Source organism: Dreissena polymorpha, chromosome 16 (genome assembly GCF_020536995.1).
Source record: "Dreissena polymorpha isolate Duluth1 chromosome 16, UMN_Dpol_1.0, whole genome shotgun sequence".
Taxonomy (NCBI): Eukaryota; Metazoa; Mollusca; class Bivalvia; order Myida; family Dreissenidae; genus Dreissena; species Dreissena polymorpha.
The window spans coordinates 6,851,647-6,874,726 of NC_068370.1; the positions used below are offsets into that span (position 1 = coordinate 6,851,647).

Here is a 23,080-nt window from a genome sequence, read left to right on the forward strand (position 1 = left end):
TTTAAGCATACACTATTATAAGCGTGTTCTGTTTATACACTTGGAGACTTTTCTAACGCATCACTTAATCATATCAATATAGCTCCCTTATTTTTAAACGGATTGTGTTGAAATTTGGACCAAGAATAATTCAACACATATCTGATAATTCCTGAAAAATTTAATTGAAATTGAAAAACAACAAAATATCAAACTTAACAAATTAAAAACGTCACTTCTAAAGTCTAATTCGCCAACTCGTACAACGTAAAATAATAACAATGTGAAAAGTAAAACGCATAAACTTACACGTCTTAATAACTGATCGGCTTGCAACATGCCGATTGAGCCGTTGCGCTCCTGAATATTCATACGAGCCATATTGTTTTTCTTAAATTACTTTTTTTTCTTGTGTAAAAACTCACCTAGAATGATGAAATTGAAATTAAATTGGAATGGCAAATGATTGCGTTTTACTGCACTTGGTGACTTTCCTAACGCAACACTTTTAAAACTTACATATCTCAGTAATAACTTATTTTTTTTATTTGAAATTGCACATGTGATCATTTTACTACATTATGTGCAAGCTAACGATAAAATCATTCATCCGTGACGATCGGACGCTTCAGCAAGTGGGGAAGGTAGCCTGCAAAATGATAAGTGCGCGATTGCGCTGCTGAATATTCATACGAGTTATATTGCTTTGTAAATTAATTTTATGTTTTCCTTGTGTAAGAACCCACCTAAAATAACTAAATTGAAATAAAACTAGAATTATATCGCGTTTCACCATTTCCACGAGCAAAAATATGGAACCACACCTACCCCACGTGCTAAAGTGTCCAATCGCCACGGAAGAATGATTTTATTGTAAGCTTGCATATAATGTAGTCAAATAATCATACGTAAAATTTTTAATCAGTATCTTTACTCATAACTGAGATATTCAAGTTTGAAAAGTGATGCGTTAGAAAAGTCCCCAAGTGTATTTAAAATTTAAAAATGCAATATAGTTTGATAACAATGTGCACTAGCCGTGGGTAAATTGTGCCGACCCTAAACTGTGTTGTGTTCCATGTTGAGCTTTCGATCATGTTTGCATGTCGATCACTACACAAATATCACTAGAAAGTTTGCGATATTTTTTGTTTCATTCGATCATATTCGTCAAATTAACTTCTAATTAACAAAATATTTCTAAGAAAGAATGTAAATACATATTCTGATAATAGTGGGAAAACGTACTAGTATAACTAACGAACATAGAAATTGAGCCTTACTACCTATCCTTATTGTTTTGGCGATTTTAAATTTTAAAGTTTACAAAAAGATAGGCATGTATCTACCATATCAAATAATTAGTATAGTCTATCCTGCTTCCGGCGATTTCCGATTGCAGGGCGGAAACGGCCGAGACTAGTAATAAACCTAGTTCGTTCTACGCAGTTTGGGGAGCAGTAACGTCGTCAGTGATATTTTGCAACAATCTTATTTGCGATCGAATATATAACTATAAAGTTGAACTAGCTGAATAGATCATACAAATCACTACTATATTGCCGAATTCCTGAGTCAGTTTCATTCAGGTAAGTCTCGATTTTGCAACGTTTGCCTTGCCATTTCTGTCAATAGTTTGTTGTGTTTACGTTTATGGCTTGTGCCTTTAAACCAATCAAAACACCGGAGCTAAAGGTCACAGGGGTCGCGTGCGGAATGTAAACAAATCGCTGTCAAGATCAGCTGAGATAGCATAAATAAAGGAAACAGGTAAACATGTCAATTTTGCCTTTTATTAAAATATCTTCTTTAAGTAAAATGTTCTGGTCATAGTTAGAAATCTATACTCTTCTGTATATATAATACACAAATAATGATGATTTATTTAAACTCGGACAAATACGTGTGACAAGGAGACAGCTTTTCTGCATCTAAAGCTATCCGTCTCACTTAACATACGTCATACCATATGTTACAGAACTAATAAAAATCGTTTCGCTTGTTAGCTAAAATTGCTGTTCTTTTAAATATCAAAAAAATATTGAGTAGTAATTCATACTGTAATAATTATGTATGCTTAAAACAAAATTAACACTATTAAAAACAATGTATGTAATTCGCCTATTTTGATCTCTAAGGTACCATAATAAGCAATTCACCAGGATGTTCATGTTCAACAATCAGCCGTCCTGTCCCTGGGGTGGGAACTTCAACGGCAACCGACCCATGATGATGAATGGGCCCCCGCCCTTCCCTGTTGGGGGTCCCAGGCCACCCTTGCCCTACCATATGTTGCCACAAAACTCTCGCAACTGGCAGGTATGGATTGGTTTGGTTATATAGGTTTATATGTGACATTAAGTAGTGATTGAATAACAAATCAATGCAAATAAAAATGTAGATGACATGTTATAAAACGAAATGATAATAAAAGCCAGAATTTAAACTCATGCAATTTTGTTCATGAATATTTCAAGTCTTCAATTTGACAGTTAATATTGAAATGATATAATGGATGTAGTGTTTGCATTGTGATGTCTTATCCCAAGTCAAGCAATAATCTCCCTGTTAATCTTAGTATATGTTTATTGAGAAACAAAACACACATATTAAGAAAACAATTAGATGTACATGTTATTTGTTATACAAAACAATTTAATAAAATTAACAATCTCAAAATCTTATTTTACTGTGTTTATCATGGTTTAAATTTGTCCAGACAGTCCATGTTGTGCTATGCTTAGATACACAGTTCATCTAGAGATCTCATATTCAATTTAGCTTAATTAAGTTAGACTATTGTCTGTCCTCTTACTCTTAGCGATGTGGTTGGTACTACTACTAGGCGACCCTTGTTCGATCAACGTTCTTGGAGGCATGTGAGTTTGGTTGGTGGTCACCTTTCAAAGGGATCTTTTCACGGTTTGGTAAATTGACAAAATTGGAAAAAGTTGTTTCAGATTCGCAAATTTTCGTTTTAGTTATGATATTTGTGAGGAAACAGTAATACTGAACATTTACCATAGTCCAATATAGCCATTATATGTATCTTTTGACGATTTGAAAACCTAAAAATTATAAAGCGTTGCAAAGCGAAACGATTGAATAATTTGGAGAGTTCTGTTGTTGTCGTTTAAATTTACGGAACTACGAAGATTGCTTATATAAGGTATAAAATACTTAAACTGTGTATACCCGGCGGAATAGCCGAGAGGGCTAATGCGTTTTTACTTCAGACTAACTCCAGGACTCCGGGGGTCACTGGTTCGAGCCCTGGTACCGGCTACATTGTTTTCCTTTTTTTAATTTTATTCTTGATTTTTTACTGGAGCTTTTACAATCCAATGTTTACATTTATCAATATAAAGCATTTAATGACAAACTTCAAATAAGCCAAAATCTGTGAAAAGGCCCCTTTAAAGACAGATAGTGTTGCCTCCTAGTATTCCGACCCCCACCCCCCCCCCCCCCCCCCCACCCCCCCAAAAGCTAGACCACACTAAAATTATAAATATCTTCCAGTAAAAAATAAAAACCTTGAAATTGCAGCTGCAATTAAAAAATTGTCCCAACTTTTGTGATTCAAGTATTTAATTATGTAAGACTGCTGGGTCACACTCAGTATGTAAGACTGCTGGGTCACACTCAGGGTCCTAACATAATGCAGCTTCAGGCGCAGAAGGAAGGCATGAAACTTCAAAATACACACACACACTAAATTAGACTTTCTTTAGGGCCCTGGACCTTCAAGGATGAGAGGGAGGGGCTTCAGAAGGGGGCGTGGCTTTTTCCATCACCAGGGCAACGCACAAATTGTGAATCAGAACAGTATCCAAGACAATGTGCTTACACCCAGGGTAATGTTTTGTTTTGTAAAAGATTGTGTTTATTTTTTTATTCTAATGTGACCATATTAAGAGCTGATTTAATATATATCATAATCAGTCTATAATATTGCATTGACATCAGGAAGTCTCTGTATGAAAACTATAGACAATAATTACAGTGTAAAGCTAAATATTAAGACTTAATGTTGTATACAAAAATATGCTGGTTTAATTTTTGCCTTTGTTAATTTTTTTGGCATTTTAACGTAGCAGTAATAACATTACCCAGTACTCAAAAATATTGTGTTATTCTTACCAACTGTGTTAAGGATCAGTGTTGTCAGTGTGGTGAGCGGCTACAGAATAGTGGGGAACCAGGCATTCACCTGTGTGACGGGGGAAGTGAGATACACATAGAGATGCCTGCAACATCATCTATCAGGGAACCAGAACTAAAGGAAGAGGAGGATGACCTGGAGTCCAGGCTGGGTATGTGCTGGGAACCGGTTTTATGCATAAGATGTTTGTTTCTCAACCCTTTAGTGCTCAGACACGCATTTCTGTCCTTTTGTAGTAAATTAGACAATCAAATGGATTTAAAGAACTTTTTTTACTAGATTCAAAATAATGTTAAAGGCTTTATTTTCAACCCTACGATACCAATGTGCAGCAAACAGTAACTTGCAGGCTTTTCTGGTTTTATGCGTGTAGCGTATAGCCGTTTTCACTTTGCTTGTGAGTTGGAAATGTTTAAGTATTTAAAATATAGATATACACGGTAAACACAAATTTATTGAGGCTAAGATATAGAAGTGATAAGAAAGAAATGAATGTTAAATTGTTTGAAAAATTTAGCCACAAAAGTAATAGCATTAAAACTGTGTGATAGGAACCACAGCTTTATTTGTAAACCACATTTATTATATGCTTCTCTATAGAATATAGAATACTATTGGTGATATAAAATTGTATTTCAGTGTAAATTATACAATTTTAACACTGAACTGAAAGTCTGTGAAAATTCACACAAAAAAATCCAGTAAATACATCCGTCTGCCAGTGTCAGCGTTAAGTACACAAACATTATTTTTGCGTACTTGAATTTTTTATAACTTCTAGTAAATCATTAAAATTAAACAAATGTTGCTTTCAGTAAATGAGTGAGAATTATTAAATTCATGGCTATAGAAAAAGTAAATTTTAACTCATATCTGCTAAATATATTTTGTATGTAACCACTTGTGAAGTAAAATTCACTTACACATTTGAACCATCAAATACCCTGTATGTAAACAGTAGAACTCGAAATAATTGAGTATCAAAAGACATCTTGACTAATAACAAGTACACATGTAAACTAATTAATTTCATAATTAGGTTTGAAATACAAACAAAAGTCATTAATTCTACTGGGAACCAACTAATTGCAGGTAATAAAATTACTGTTATCAACTAAGTAATATGTAAAAGCTATATGCATCTACTATAAACATAAAGGAGATAGCTACTAGTAAAAATTTATTCAAACATTTAGTTGTGGAAACCGTTTCATTCATTAACAGTACCGGAGAGTGTTTCACCTCTTTTAGCAGTAAGAAATAAAAGAAAAAACTTATTTTGCATATTTATGTTCATATATCACTGTATGAAATGACTGCTTTAAAGTAAATGCTTTTGATGGATGTATGTTAACATTGTTAAACATAGAACATGATGGCCATAGCCTAATGATGTATTTCACAAAACAACATTACAAGGATGAGTTAGACATGATGAACAATAAAGTAATAACGTATGGTCCCTACAACACGCTCAAAGACCAACACAATTCGAAAAAATCTTATTTGTATGGACTTTTTTTCACAAACTAAGATTATATTCAGTTAATCATATGCACATATACAATTATTTTGTTAAATTGTATTTTCCGGTTACAGAGAAGCTCCTTGAGAACATGAAGGACTTTGTTCGTACGAAGTACGACACTGTGACTGAGGCACTGGAGGGTTACGTGTCAGACAAGATCGGAGAAATCACCACCCTACACAGGTTTGCAGATCTAGAGAATCAACTTTCTGACAAAAGTGTTAAATTTTCTTGATAATTAAAGCTTATTAGAAGAAAGTTTAAAGTATTATTTATCAATAATTTCAGATAATAGAGTTTTATTCAGATCATTTAATAAGTTCCTATAATCTATCTTAGTTCTAATTAAAATATTGCTTTCTATAAACATACTTATGTAATTAATCATAAATTACAAGAAGATCGGGTCCATTTTTATTAACCATTTTCTGACGAATTTAAACCTCAACTTAATACTTAGTTTAAAATAAATCTGCATAAAGAATATGTTCCTTAACTAAAGATAATTTGAAAGATAACATTAAAATGATCAGAGATGTGGAATAAAATAATCATAAATTCTGGTGCTTAGCACTTAGTCTAAAAGTAGTTTAGCTTGATTGCATTTAAACTAGAGTTATCTAGACACTCATAAGCCTGTATATAAGCCTGATAGAACCAGTTCTTGGTACTTTATTAGAGGAGAATGCATCCCAGGGCAGGTATCTAACACAGGATCACCTGATCGCCCGATAGGGACCATATACACATATGCGTGTGCATCCTCTTGGCATGGTCAACAAAGTAAAGTTTGCAATTGGATGTCTTTTGTAAAATTGTATGCAGAGAATGTCTTTACAATCTACCAAATATAATCGTGAGACAAATCTAGCCGTTAAGTCATTGAAGGAAAAGCTGAAAGATGTCAACCCAACATTAGTACTTGCCACTTTTAAATGTTGGTCTCCATTACATTCTTTCAGGGAGAACAGTGAGACCAAGCTGGCGTTGGAGAAACTGAAGACAGAGCTGGAAGAGAAGGCGGCCATGCTTCTGAAACAGGAGAAGGAGGTGAAGGAGAGACAGAGGAAACTCGCAAAGGATCAGGTATGTGGCAGGATGAGTCGTTCATTGAAAACAGTTTGTTTGTTTACCAGAACGAGGTTCATAGGCTGAAATTATCATAAGAGAACCAAAAGGTTTCATTAGAATAATTGCTTGCAATTTTTGCTTATGAACTATTTTGACTGGCAAAAGACAACATTTAGTGAGTAGTAAATCTTTACCAAGAAAAATTTTAAAAGTAATTTTGAACAAAATTGCAGTTAATCCTACAATAATTGATCACACAAAAAGAGTAAATATTTTGGGAGCTTATTGCTATTTGTCTTATTTAAGCATAAGTACTTAAGCTATATACTTCTTTTGATGTAATCTTATATAGTTAATACAATGGAACTGTTATCAAGTCCTATACCTTGGAAAGTTGTGTCAAAATATATTATTGTTTGATAACGATCCTCCTAGATGTTTGGTCATAGTCTCAACATAAAATGTCAATTTCTGTTGAAGTATTTTGGTTATTCTTACTTTTTGTACGATCATTGCCTTTAATGGATACTGTTCTACTTTTAGGACTCTTTCAAGCGGGACATGAAGAAAGAACGTGAAGAAATTTGTCGGCAATGGCAACAGCTTCGAGATGAAATCACTCGCATGGAAGAAACCCATAAAATCCAGAAGGTGCGTAACCTTTGGCAACCGTTTATCCTCGTATCTAAAACGTATATTGTAAGTCACTCGACCTGAAGACCCGCTTTAACTCTAGGTTTTGTACCCATTTAATATCTGTGTTTTTTCACTTTGGCTGATATCGTAAAAAAGCCTGATATTTTTAGTGGTTCTTCTACTATTCAGAACTAATTTTGCCTTTTTAGGTGTGTTCATGTCGATGTTGCAACTAAGGACTTGTATGTTTATTGCCAATGTCATAATGCTTATATTTTAAAATCAATTCCAGATGCAACAGTTTGGTTTATTGGTTTGATATGGTAAGAATCTAAGTATTAAATTCATCAAGTTACTAAGACCTGAAAGGATTTCCACCATCTTCTTTCTGCTCTTTTCGCAACTTGGAAAGCTAGTTCGAACCATAAATGCAGACTTGAAACTCATCCATCGTTGTTCCTTGTTTATGTTGGTTTTACTTAAATTGATGGTTATGACTTCAGACAGAATCTGATATAAACTGCTAGTGTTGTTACGGTACATGTGCTAGAAGCTTATGCTGGTTGGTGAAATTTAATGCCCAACAAAAAAGCGACTGATATTTGCGAGTTTGTTTTGTGTTGAATGCATGCATAATTATGTCATAATGTGTTTCCTTGTCTATATTGACGCTTTACTTCTAGGGTGATAAATTTGTAAGCATTACACTTAGACGCGGTTGAACAACACTGGGAGATAGTTGGGTCCGGCATGGCAACTAAATGTGGTATTGCATTTAAAATGAAACTGGGGGATGCTCAATTACCCTTTAAAAGTATTCATTTTGCAATTATCACATTTTGCCCGTAAGGCTGGCACGCGAGGTAAGCTCTAGATATTAAACTCGTTTATAAGTATTTCAAAATACCAATTGGTTCAATGATATTAATGTAAAATATCTGACTGTGAATGATCATATATTCGTGGGAAAAACTAAAGTGGTAACAACGGGTGTTGGATGACAAACTTGACTGTCCTATAAACGCTTTCTGGTTGACACATCTTGTCATAGATATTAACTTCCAAGGCAATCATGATTGTCCATGAGTTACCCACAAATATTCAGTAATTCACAGTTCCTTCTACAATCTGTTTGAACCGTGTAAGGTCAGAAAAATATTACATTGTACTTCCTTTTTGAGATTCAATGCTTTTTATGCTCCCCAAAAATATTTTAGGGGGAGCATATAGTCGCCGCTTAGTCTGTCCGTGTGTCCGTCCGTCCGGGCACAATTTTTGTCCGGGCTATTTCTCAGCAATTAATGACCGGAATTCAATTAAATTTTATGGGAAGCTTCACTACCAAGAGGAGATGTGCATATTATCAGCCGGTTCTGGTCGGATGATTTTTCACAGAGTTATGGCCCTTTGAAATTTTCCATTAAAAGTACATATAGTGTCCCCTAACTGCTAGACGTTTCCTTTTATCTGAATATATAGTGCAATATTGTGACAAAAAAAACTTTGGGGAGCATCACCCGTCTCCGACGGTTTCTTATTGTTTTTGTGATGCTAATGGAGATAATAAGGGGTAAGCATTCTGTCTGTTTTACTTTGGAATTATGTGTTGCTGTGTTGAGTTGTTCAAGCATATTGTTCAAACAAAATTTGGGGGAGAATTTGATTGTGAGTGGTTTTAGGTGTATTTAGAACTGGTTTCTTCAAGTACTTTAAAAGTGAAAATGCCATAGTTTCTGAAGGCCACCTATTGAACAAAAGAACGAGTGGATGAAATTGTCAGACATCGTTGCTCTCATACCAACTTGGCAATGGATTGTCTGATTTAAAAAAGAACAACACAAATCCCAGTAATAGGAAAATAATAATTATTATATAATAATTGAAACTTCAACTCGAAAAAATCAATCTCTTCATTTTAGTAATAGAAATTATGCTGAGTGTAAAAAAAAATACTTGACAAAAATAATAACACGGAAAATGGGCCGTCTTCAGATTGGACTTATTCTCTGAAACCACAAATAATAAAACTATCCCCATGATGATATGTAATGTTTAGGAACAAAATAATAAAAATGTACTTTGCTCGACTATTCATCAAATAGTTCTAGCGACATGTATACTACTCATCCCTTCGGCAGTGTCAGCGTAATTGTATAGTTAAGGCTTCAGTTATTCAACTTTTGGAACATAATGTCGCATGACCCTTTACTTTTGAAATTGAAGAAAAGTCGAGCGCTGTATTGGGAGAGCTCTTGTGAATTGAATTAAAACAACAGTATTAATGTTTTTATGCGGTTATAAATTTATAATTGTGATACTGATCTAATAATTTTGTAATCTATTCCACTAGGGCGTGACCTTCATAACAAATTTAATGTTATGGCTGTGAAATTTGGGACCTTTACATTTAGTGTTACTTGCACTAAGTTTCATAGTAATCATCGGGAGGTAAGTAGAGTCATTTGTAAGTAAATTTGATGGTTGAACAGAACATAATGCATTAAGTTAGTTTTACATACAGAAAATCGAGTAAATATATATAACACTTTCATTAAAATGTCTTTAAAACTTCGAAAACACGACGTTTTGTTAAGAACAGATATTCTGACACACTACAATTTTGGGCAAAATTAATTTCTTGTTTTGTAATCACGTATGCAATAGATTTATGGTTGGCTTTGCAAAATATATGTACTTTTAGAATATGCTTTCTTATTTAGATGGAATAAGTAAAAAAAATGTTATTGACCAATGCTTGCCATGTTATTTGTTCACATACAGGGTTTTGATAATGTAATGCAGACATTAATGAAAAAATACTTTCACTCAGCATAAAGAAGAAGTGAAAATAAGTTAAATGCTTGAAACGTTATTGGAATGGGAAATTAAAATGCAGCAATTACATGCAAACATCGGAATATTTAATGTGTGGCATCATACATAACGGATGGATAAAACCTTAATATCAACGTTGAAGTTACGGAAACTTATGAACCGCGAAAAACACTGAAATTGAAAGTATGCAAGTGGATCTTTATCACAGGGTTATTGTGTCCGGGGTGGTTCCTTTGGATTAATTCTGCAAATATAAAGATAAGAAGAGTCTTCAAATACCCACCGATGACAAGATTCTATCGTCCAAATTATGCAATGGGCCAGACTTTTGACCAAACGGTTCTTGACCCATTTAGGAGTACTTTATCCCTCCCCGGCGGCTGTTTATGGTCCCTATGTGATAGGGTCTAATCCCTAATTCTGCAATAGGGTCCAGTGTGTCAGGTAAAAGGTAAAGGTATTCAAAGGTTTGATTTTCTTTTCAAATTGCTGACCGAGCATAAACATAACAGTATTTAAAATGAACATTGACACCAGTCCACACATGTAATATTGCAATAAAAAAGCAAACAGGTAATCTGAAACTACAAAAGAAATGTACGACAATTTGAGTTCTTTTTTACAAACAGAAATAGTGTGCAATATACAAACTCAGAAAATAACAGGAAATGTGCACATACTAAGTTAGCGTAACCAGGAGCTAAAATAGCCATTAGCTTCAAATATCCTGTTTGTCTACAAAAATTTATTTAACGATGCTAATTTTCGCTTTCTTTGAAAGAACATTTCTAAAAATTACATTGTGTTTTTAGCGCAAATGAGTATTCGACAAAAAAATAATATATTCTCAACACAAACCCAGCACATGCACTACATAAATAACACACTTATTCGCGTTCTAACCATACCATAACGGAGTTGTCGGACTTTATTTTCAGGGTCGCGTCAAGCTGGACGTAGGTGGTCACGTGTTCACGACGTCACTTCTGACGTTGACGCGGGAAGCAGACTCAATGCTAGCGGCCATGTTCAGCGGCAGGCACGAGCTACTGAAGGAGGAGGACGGCTGCGTGTTTATTGACCGAGATGGCACTCACTTCCGGTAAGAAAAAAAACCAAACAGTACATATCGAGGAGAGTTCTGTTTTTTTTTCAAAACGCAATACATCTTGATTTCAATGAGTGTGTATTTGATTTTATTAAATTTATCTGGCATTGCGTATTTGTGTGTTTCGTATACGACATTTGTTGTTTAAAAAAAAACGCAAAAAAATCGTTCTTTATTACCAAGTTATTAAATGGGGCATTTATGATTATTGGAATCGTTTGATTATTCTTATAAAAGATTTTCGAAAACATGTTTGATCATTGTTTCCGCGACCTCATTGCAGGTATGTGCTGAACTATCTCCGGGATGGGGGACTCAATATGGACTGTCTGCCCAGAGATCGTCAGCTTCTGAAAGAACTCAAGAAAGAGGCTACATACTACCAACTTCATGGCTTGCTTCAGCAGATCGAAAAATACTTGTACTGAGAAGACTTTAAATGAGCCAAGTTCTGGGTAAATTAGGCTTCATCCATGTGCGTCAAGTGTCGTTCCAGGCATACAGGCTAATCAGAGACGACAATTCTGCTTTTATAAAATTTTTCGTTAAAAGAAAGTCCCTTCTAAACGAAATTCCAGTTAAGGCGGAAAGTGGGGCGACTATTCACGCGTATGCATTAAACCCCGTTTTCTCAGAGCGCGGCTCAGTTAAGATTTCTTTTTGAGATTATTAAGACCAGAAGTTGCAACTCTTTGCAAACATGAAATTAAGTGTGTAAGTGTTGTGAAAGGATATGCACAGCCGGACTACGACTCTTGATGAATGTTCAGTATATATAGGTGCTGAACAAGGAATACTATTGGTCTTATTAAAAAACAGTAAGTGATTGTTTTCAAGTATTTGATACATGTTTTGAAAGAGCTTGACTTAATGTATCCCTGTATGCATTTTGACTAGTGAGACTGGATTTGTGAAGACATTTTGTTCTCTTTTGAAATGTGTAAAAGGACTGGAATGCTTTCTGTTTCTTACTAACAGTAGCTTATGCTGATGACAATGCTAGGAAACATATTCCATGAGATTGTGCTGTGTAATGTGGAGACTTTACTTTGGAGAAAAGTAACAGAAAGACATGTTGTAACATGAATGGGATCAAGACATGACATATTTGATGCAATTGTTCGGGGTTAAGCAGCACAATTTTGGGATAACACAGTAATCACACACTTACATGGACAGTAGTTATCTTGAGTCCAAGTTCAATATAGCTGCTTGACGATTTTAGAAGTACGATATCAGTTTCTGTTCTCTGGCAGCACACTATTCCGATCTCCTATAAATGTTGATCAAATGATTGTGAATTGTATAAAATGCTGAATTATGATTGTGTATTAGAATCGCATATTGTAATGGACGGAAACTATAAAGAAATCGAGACACTAACCAGTAAAATGACAGTGATTTATTTCTTAGCGAAATGGGTTAAATTCAAGGGGAATTTAAAATACCGGTATTTTTATAATTTTGCACATGTAAATGTATTCATATTATTATATATATTATTTATGAGGTGTGTGAATGCCTTAAATGTGATTAGTTCACAAATGTTTGAGAAATAGTATAAAGATATCACATTAAAAGCATTTGCCTAGTTGAATGTATTTCATGTAAATAATCGCCATTTAATTAAGTTTTTTCATTGCATTTAGCTTGCGATTGAGTGATATATATCTTTTTGAAATAGTGGTACAGTGTGAAAGAATGTGCTGTGTTAGAAATTCAGGTTAGCAAATATGTGATAGATTTGATTTGCAAATCCGTTTTTCGTAATATATTTCAGGAAACTATTTGTATTTGTGACTTTATATGGACTTTGTTCTTTTAAACTGTTAACATTTTATCAGTTCTCTAATAGAAATATAACATTCATAAAAATATGTTTTACGCCATATTTTTGTTGCATGTCGATATGCATTTTTTTTTGCTTCGCCTGCTCAACACTTATTATGCCCCCCTTCGAAGAAGAGGGGGTATATTGCTTTGCTCATGTCGGTCTGTCTGTCGGTCGGTCGGTCCGTCCACCAAGTGGTTGTCAGACGATAACTCAAGAACGCTTGGGCCTAGGATCATGAAACTTCATAGGTGCATTGATCATGACTCGCAGATGACCCCTATTGATTTTGAAGTCACTAGGTCAAAGGTCAAGGTCACAGGTGAAGGTCACATTTACTGGAAATATGCATTTTAAGGATTTAGCATGGTTCAAACAAGGGAAACAACTACCGTTTATGCATGTTCTTTTTGTTACAGCATTTGCCTCCGTTTAAATTTAAATTTTACCAAATGTAAGGCTAACTGCATTTTTGTAATGCATTGTATCAATAACCATGCATTGTATCAATAACCACCACCACCAACACCCAACACCACCACCACCACCACCACCCACCACCACCACCCACCACCACCACCACCACCACCAGCCGTGTTGTTCACAGTGACAAAAAACGTATTCACACAATGGCTGCTACTACAACTTATAGCCCATATAGGGGGGCATGCATGTTTTACAAACAGCCCTTGTTGAAATAATAATGCTTTTTCGTGTTTATGATGACAAAGGCATTTTGTTCTGTAAGTTTTCTTGAAAAGAAAAATTGCTTTTCAACATAAATTCAATATAATTTTTACCACCAATTCTTTATGAAAGCGTGCGCTTGGTCTTCAACACGTAGTCGAATGTAAGATGTTATGAATTGTTTGCGCGTATCTTTCGAAGATACTGTTAACGGGAAAGTGATGTTCTATTTTTACACGAAACCTCTATTTAATGAGTATTTCTTTGCATTTTAATCATCTTTTATTCTTAAAAAAAGTTATGCAAATGTTTAAAGGCACGTGCGATTTTAATTGATTTGAATTTTACCTCTAAACTACATATATGTGTGTGTGTGTTAAGACGAATTGTTTAAAGTGTGATAGTTTCCCATTTTCATTTTACATTTTGTTTTCTGAATAAATAATGGCAACCATATAGTTGTGAGTTTGTGTGTTATTGCACCAGAATGTTGCTGTTTAGGAAAACAATCGACGGACATTTGCTCCAAAATATTAGGGGCTTGATTATTCTTAAAGATAATCGGCTGGCTTTCTAAAGTGGAGCTCGTAACACCAATAAAAATACTTCAAGCGTTGAAAAACTGCTGATACAAATTGAAAAAAAAAGCTTAATATCTTGTATAATTGTATAATTTTGTTCATCATTTTGAACATCATGGACAATACATGTAAACAAATATGCTCTGACCCCATATATATTTGTGTCTGTTGTGTGTTGTGTCAGCGTCAGTCTGATTTGCAAAGTGTGAAAGTACCTCGTGTTTAAGTGAGATTTGTCTGCCTTGGTAGCTATAGTTTCGCTTAGTTGATATGCGTTGTTTCACCAAGCGCAACTATATGAAGAACCAGTGTGTCGTTCAATGTCATAATAGCATATAGGCCGAAAACTGTGGTGTCTGTTTTCCAGATAATTTGTGTTTATACTTGTACATAATGCCAAAAACCTCCATTCGCCTACAAGGATAAGTACAATAATTGATTTTGAAATTATAAAACAAAGTTACTGTCGTTGTTATAGCAGATAGAAAAGTTGATGACTTGCAATTATGCTCTTATTTCAATAGCATTTGTGAACCAAACCCAGGGATTGGGACACAAATTAGTAAGCTTACTGCATCCAATATCCAGACAGTCGACTGATTCTTGCTTTAAATATAAGGATTTTCAAGGATAATACGTTATATGTAATAACCGTTACCGGTATAAATGCATATCATTATGATTTATGAAATTACCACGACCATCATTTCGTAAATTAAATAAGAGATACACGCGCATTCGAATCGTTGCCAGTGTATTTACGCATATGTTTGTCTGCGCATAAACAAGGTAAAAAGGTAGAGAGCAACAACAGCATACACGGAGCAACAACAATTATATATATACACGGTGCAACATCAACATACACGGTGCAACAAAAATCAACACGGTGTAACAACAACATACAAGGAGCAACAACAAAATTCACGTATTCTCTTTTCCTATTCTACGTTCTATAATACAACGGTATCTGCAAAAGCTAACCAATATATGTATGTTCGAAAAGCATTATCGAAATTAACAATGTACAGTGAAATCTGCATATTGATGATGAAGACTTAAAAGAACGATATCTGCCTTAATTAAGGAAAGTGTACCTGTATATATAGCAACACCGGGACATTCGAGCCTCGTTCGATGAAATCCTTACTTTGTACGTGACTGTGTAAAGTATCGTCCAAGATTATCCTGTACAGTCCGCACAGGCTTATCAGAGACGACACTTTCCGCTCTTATGGAAATTTCCGTTCAAAGGAAGTTTCTTCTTAACGACATTCCAGTTAAGGCGAAAAGTGTCGTCCCTGATAAGACATTAGTTAGAACGAGACTAATTTACCTTGGTAAAAGAATTGTCGACGATTGGAATACATGCCTGACACGTTTTTTATATTCTGAAATGTGGCCTTTTTGCGCAGTGACTTGTAATGCTATCAGTTTACCAATTGCACAGACATGTAGTTCTATTGCAAATATTATTCCTCTGGACAGTGTACATTGATTAGAACCCTAAACGCACAATTCACGTTAGACAAATATTACTTTTCTTATTTTCGCAAAACAGGGCGGCCCACTAAACAGCCCTAGGTATGTACCCCCATGAAGTCCCGGGGTACTAAAAATCTCTCCGCCATCTTAAGTACGACCGTCTTGGTGTATGACGTCATTAGAATCATCACGACCACATGATCAATGACGAAGGTCTTAATGGCGTTCTCCTTGTTTCCGATATCGTAGTAGGGTCGAAGAAAGAACGTCCGGGCCGCAGATTTTTATGGTACAGTGGAGAGCCACGTATTTTGCCGAATCTACGTTGGCGCTGATGTGTGGAAATGACACAGAGACAGGGTAACTGAGGAATATTGTAAACTAGTTCAATCTCAAGTTCAACCGGGAAGACATTCAAAGAATACCGACAGAGACGAGTTAACACATCTGAGTCGTCAACCGAGGCCGTCGCATAAAATCACCGGGACTGCTTCGGACTCAATTATAATTCAAACGGTAACTGCACTGTACCACGTCCCGCGTACTGAAAATAATAACGCATGTAACGCAATGATCGGCTTCCCCGGCGCTCAAGGCGACGTAACCAGTGGAACAAACGGCACTCTTAACGGTACATGCACTGTGTTTGGTGTTCCCATTATTATGGTGTACGAACCGGTCCAAAACTATCCTAAACCGGATTGTAAATCATCCCGGACGGTTTAAAAACTGTCCGGGACGGTTTAGGAAAGTTTTGGACCGTTCGTGCGCATAAACTGTCCGGGACGGTTTAAACTGTCCGATACGGTATTATTGCTGGAGTTGGGTATAGTATTTATATCAAACAATCAGAACACTCCTTACAAAAATGCTTTACTTTGGAAGTTTTACGAGCGTAATGTAATATCGTTGTCATCTCGAGCGACGCTATTTTTCTCGGACAAAGCATGGATTTTAAAATATTCAATCAATCATTGCTTCCAAACACGTCAGAGTTAGAAATGAATATTTTAAGTACTCGAATTAATATATTTGCCAACTAAGTATTTCTGACATAGGTAACGAATTTCATCTTTAGCAGTGCATTTTTTGATACATAGAAGGAAGCAGGTTTTAAACCGAACAGGTTTAATAGACTGAATTATACTTTTTCAAGTAAGCAATTGACAAAAATACCGCAAGTAAAGCCGTACTATAATGTACGCCATGAAACTGTCCCGGACGGTTTCCAGGGAACCGTCCCGGACGGTTTCCTAAACTGTATCGGACGGTTTGTTATCCTCAAAATAAATCGCCCGGTACGGTTTACAGACGCACGAGCGGTTCAAATATACGTAACTGTCCGATACAGTTTAGTAAACCGTTCCGGACGCTTTAGAATAGATTTGGACCAGTTCGTACACCATACGTTACAACAATCGGCGACATGATACGCTTCTCTAGGAGTGCCTCTAGAATTACAGGTAACAGCGCTTTCAGCGGAATCACCCCAGCAATACTCCAATGCGGCAACCAGTGTTGGGTATAATGCCTGGAATCGTTTCTGCGATATAAATGTTACCATCAATGCGACCACATATACTTTGAATGGTTTCAGTAGCGTCCGCAGCGGTATCGGAAGATTATGCCAGTAACAGAATACTAGTAAATGGTAACTGTCGATCCATCGAGGCTCCGTTGGGCATAATCCCTACTAGAGACGCTGACATTCCAACCCACAGGTGGTGGACTTTCCGGTGCATGTTTCTTGGGCAGGGCACGTAGTACCGCACTGAGAACTTCCGACGCCAACCCACTTATCACCGGGGCTTATTTAGTAGGCGATGCTGAAAACGCAGCGGATTCAAAACGTTAAAACTAGTCAGTTACACTTTTATATACATTTAAATCTTAAACCTATTACTTTTAAAATTTACCAAAATAGTTTAAACTATTCAATGTTCTTATGGATGATCAAACATTTAAAGAAATACTTGTGATACAATGAATAACGTTAAACAATTGAAAGTAAACAGTGAAAGTTCACATTATACATGTGTAAGTGCCTTTGCAGTTGTTTTGTGTCACAAACACAATAGTGTACGGAATCAGAGAGGAGGTAACATAATCAAATTGTTGGATCAAGTGCGAACAAGAAGGCGAGATTTTGAGTGTATTTATTGTAATAAATATGAAGCAGCGCTTGTTTTATTAATTGGCCTTTTCCAAAACTAGGCAACTTCCCGTGCGTGAGCACAAGTGATCCCCTGTTCACTTCTGGTGACTTTTATTGATTGTTAAGCGTGTTTATATATATACTCATTATACTGACATACCAATAATCTACAAGTACTTGCTTTCCGGTTAGTTCAGCGGTTGGTCCACGCGCCTCTCACCTAGGTTCAATCCACATTCCCGGCAGCATGCGAGTTTGTTTAGTGGCCAATATACCAGACAAGTGGATTGCAGCTATGATTCAAAATTCGTCTCAACTTTCTTTAGTCCAATAAGTAACTCAGTTAGGAGTGATGGAATACAAACATAATACAGCCTCAGAGGGGAAGGACATCATTAAATTTGAACTACGCAAACATCTTCAAATACATGTTCAAACCCCGTTCCCAGAAGCATGTGAGTTTAAATGGTGGCTACCATACCGGACAGGTGGGATTATCTCCGGGCACTCTGGCTTCACACCCACAAAACAAGACCACACCAACATTGGAAATATTTCACTAACAACTTAATAGCTGGATTTTTCAGCTAAAATTCGTTCGTTTGTTACTCCAGTAAGTTTATTAAGTAGTAGTGTTAAGACACAATCCGGGTCCACACATAATGCAGCAACAGGCGCGGAAGGACTCAGAAGGACATCGAAAAATTCGGAATACACATACATCTACAAACAAATGTTTCAACAAGAGTACCAATGTGTATAATTATGAGTCTTTGAATAATTTAGATTCTTTAAAGGAGTTCATATTGCTGAAAAAAGCAGTTTTCTTTCATGTTGAATTTGACATACAACGGCTCTGTGTGCTGAATGTAGACGTTGCTGATAATTCATTGTAATGCAATGCAAAAGAAACTCTACAATTTTCCATTTCATTATAATGACGACAAAGACAACGTTCCGCAAGTTATTTATTGATTTGGAGTCTATAAATGTATATATTTTCAGTGCTGTATTATATTTTTCATCTCAAAGAAGCCTATCCTAGAGCCGTTATTTCTAAGGCTCAGTGGTTCAAGCCCAGTTGTGGATGACTTTTTACTTTCTCTTTAATTGTATTATTGTTTCTTTTAATGTCGCTATTTGGTGCCAATATTTATATGCATTTATCAATTGAAAGAATTGAATGAATTGAATGAGAAACTTAAATACATGCTAAAATTTGTGAAACGGTCCCTTCAACAACAAATATTATGCTTTTTTATAAATTAAATTACTCTGATCGTCTGATGCACATATGTTTAAAGCCTCTATAACGCTCAAAATCAACGAAATTTTTGTAAAGTATTTCGTAAAATAGAGTTAACACGTAAACAATCAGTGTTCTTTATAGAAATATTCACTATTTCAACGCTATATGTGGTATGATTACATAGATTTTTGTAGACAAAATGCTCTTTTACAAGTTGACAAAAAATGAGTTTAACTTCAGTGAGCTATTCTTAATTTCTTATTGGATGCAGTTGCAAAAAAAACGCTGTTCTATTAATATACACAGTCAAATGTACTCTATGGTACTCTAGAAGTTCGAGAAACGAATGTCCGGGCTGTCCAAATAATGTAGGAAACATTTTTCGGCTTGTCAAAATAACGAAAGAACGCATGTCCGCCTTGTCAAAATAAGCGTAGGAACCATTGACCTTGTGAACGAATGTCAGGTATTCTTATTAAGTATAAGCATACTTTTCATTTAAATATTTCGTTACTTTGAATCTTTGCAATGCAAAATTTCACAGCTTGAATCGTATTTTGACGCCTGTTTAAGCATTCGGTATTTGACAACCAAACAAAAACAACATATGGGCCGTGCTCTGTGTAATGGGGGTTTAATGAATTTGCGTAAAGTTTCGTCCGCTCAGGCTAATCTGGGACGATACTTCCGCCTATACTAGATTTTTGCGAGGAAGAGACTTTCTTAAAACAATAATATCATTAAAGCGGAAAGTGCCGTCCCTGATTAGCCTGTGTGGACTGCACGGGCTAATCTGGGACGACACTTGCTGCACATTCATTAAACCCCTATTCACAGAGCACGGCTCATATATATGGAATTGTTTTTATTGTAAGCACGGACGCTTAACGGGTGTCTGTACTTACAATATATAATCACGTTTGACCTGTTTTACATGGTTTCTTATGTTTATATATACTGACATACCCAATATCTGCAAATACATAATAAAGAATACAATTTGTATAATTTAGAGTCTTTAAATGAGCTCATTTTGTTAAAAAATGACTTGATAAAAACAGTTACATTTGAATGTTCTGAATCGAGTATGACATATGATTTTGTGAGCCGAATATAGGTCCCTGGCTATGCTAATAATAAAATAAAAAGAAATGCAAAATACACTCTACATTTATTCTTTTAATGATAATGCCTACTCACGTCACTCATTGAGTTGTCATCTAAATACCTTGTCAGTGTTGTATAATACAATTCTATTTTTAACATTACGTAATACGCTACATTATTAATTAAATGGCGGTGCATTGATTGCACCCCCCCCCCCCCCCCCCCCTCCCCCCAAAAAAAACAACAAAATACGTCAACCGTCTACAATTTGTCAAACAAAGAACAATCGAGTTGCGTTGTATTGAGTTATACCAAAGAGGCTATCATACATGTTTTAAAAATCTGTTCGAAAGTGATCAGATCAATGCCTAATATTTGGTCAGAAATATATTTAAATAAGTTTTAATTTAAAATAGTACTGATTTTTTTGTTATCATATTGGTAGGTACGCGCCATATAAGATGAGATTATATAAACACTAGTAGGATGCTAGTTTCTTTGATATACTTAAATTTCACATAAAAATATGGGAGAAAATTTTAATATCAATTGTCACCAAATTAATGCTGATCTTTATCGTTATCTGCATTACGCAACTTCAGCGTATTGTCGGTATTGTACTAATCTCTTGTTGATAACAACACGCGGTTTCAACCGTAGGCATTTTTATGACTCTAGAGATCATACAGAAATACCGGGGTACAATATCTGCCATGTTACTTGTCACTAAATGCCGATCCTTATCGCTATCTGCATTACGCAAGTGTACCGTATTATCGGTATTGTACAAATCGCATGCTGATAACATCCCGTGGTTTTCGACTTTGGAATTTTTATAACCCTTAATTCATGCGGATAATAATTAATCTGTTTTGAAAACAATTGACATATACCAATAAATACAATATCAAGTGTACTAATTACACTTACGAGTTAGCTTCCATTGAAAAGGTATAGCCCTTTTAACATTAAAACGTATGGCATAATATGGTCTGAAATTGTCAGTATGAAAAAAATAAATATTTGTTATACAATAAATAAACTTTTTTTAGTATTTTCCCCCATGTTTTGTTATTAAAAGAAAACGTTCAACTTGTAGTACTCGATCAATGAAGTATATTTCAAAGTAATGGGCATAAAATCGTCCACGGAAGTTGATTGTATAACTTTCGTTAATGACGTATTCGCAATCAAGGAAGAAAAATTCAAGAGGAGATCACCTAGTTTTTGGAAACGCCTATAGTTAGTAGTAAACTGCATTGTTAAACATTAAAAAAATATTACATTTGTATTGATATTTTGTTCTCAAATCAGCATTTACACAAAGTCCAAAGTATTTACAATGCATCTAAAAATGCACAGTGAAATAACGCGACCTGGTCTCAATCCGCAATACCAACACATTTGAGTTAGACTGTTGGTCATATAACACAGGTGAGGTTTCTCAGGCTTCCACCAAAGTACAAAGACACACCGATATAGAATATATTTCAGTAAAAACTAAAAAGCCGGAAACTGAAGTTGTATTGCAGAAGTAAAACTCGCCCTAACTTTCGTAAGTTTAATGTTGAGGTAGGATTTATGACCGACATTGTCGGGACACCTCGTTAACTTCGGAAAACGCACGTAAACATACACGATCATATGGTGGAGCATGTTCTCACATTCAAGGTAGATAATAAACGGAGATAATGCTTGGTCAGCGTTGTCACCCTTGGATAATGGTTATGCATTGCGAATTAGGAATCCTTACAAATTGCATTCATTTATTTTGTATTTCAAGGTTTCTTCCTTTTGGCGTTTTTAAGCACATTTGAATATTTGGGAATTTAATTTTAAGCATGTATACGCTAGTTTTGTAAAGAGCATAAAAAACCAACTTATACATAAAATCGTTTTATGATAAAAAATCGTGTTAAATCGACGAAATAAAATGTTTATACGCTTTTCACTGCTCTATAAAATGTCTGAAATTGCATCGTTTAACTTCATAACAGCAAGATTCTTCAGTTGTCCGAGATATATAAAGATATACAGAGATAAGATTGTCACAGACGCCACGCGGAATTTGTCACATTTTTGCGTAAAGCCTTCCTGATAAATTTTCCGGTCGATATTGAACGGGTGAGCTGTGACAACCCGGCCTGTCTTAAGTGGCACTTATGTATCTGCGGTCCGACGTATTGATAAATATTGCCCACTTCCTCTAGTTTATGGATATTTATGGGTCGATTTTTATTATGAGCTCATAACGTTATGTGCTGCTGAAAACAATCCGATCTATTGTTGGGGAGTTTCAAATTTGATGGTTTTTATTTTTGTATAAATGGATTAGTTAGTAGTTAAGACACATCTGTTAAAGAAAGATATCAAATAAAGCCTTAGGCTTATAAAGGCAATGTAAATCCCGTTTCCTGAAAACACAAAACTCGGCTTATTAAGAAAGTCCGGTTGTCCGAAAAACAAGTTTAAGAAACAGAAATAATCAAGTAAATGTCTGTCAGTAACCAAGGTTATGCGTTTCATTAGAAACTACTGATGCGGCAATAACAGTGGTAGTTCTTTCATTGCAGAATAATGCATATCGCTACTAATTTCAATTTGCGCCAACAGTTTGATAAATTTAGATATCGGTGATTAACGTTACACGTTATTTTTCAATT

At 35.3% G+C, this 23,080-nt stretch overlaps 2 protein-coding genes across 5 annotated transcripts in view; one reads left to right on the forward strand and one right to left on the reverse strand.

Moving 5' to 3' along the window:
- Nucleotides 1-23,080, reverse strand: part of LOC127861646 (RING finger and CHY zinc finger domain-containing protein 1-like) — a 473,873-nt gene that overhangs the window by 273,665 nt on the left and 177,128 nt on the right. The window lies entirely within an intron of this gene.
- On the forward strand, nucleotides 1,400-13,207 carry LOC127861643 (uncharacterized). 4 transcript variants are annotated; one of them, XM_052400323.1, is made up of 10 exons: nucleotides 1,400-1,568; nucleotides 2,118-2,298; nucleotides 2,801-2,858; nucleotides 3,714-3,836; nucleotides 4,136-4,295; nucleotides 5,744-5,855; nucleotides 6,635-6,758; nucleotides 7,287-7,394; nucleotides 11,153-11,316; nucleotides 11,606-13,207. In XM_052400323.1, the coding sequence occupies exons 2-10, from the start codon at nucleotides 2,216-2,218 to the stop codon at nucleotides 11,748-11,750; spliced, it is 1,077 nt and encodes a 358-aa protein (XP_052256283.1). In that variant the 5' UTR covers nucleotides 1,400-1,568; nucleotides 2,118-2,215; the 3' UTR covers nucleotides 11,751-13,207. The 4 variants fall into 4 exon arrangements, with proteins under 4 accessions (XP_052256283.1, XP_052256281.1, XP_052256284.1 ...); XM_052400324.1 differs by lacking the exon at nucleotides 1,400-1,568 and adding an exon at nucleotides 1,668-1,749; XM_052400321.1 differs by lacking the exon at nucleotides 2,801-2,858.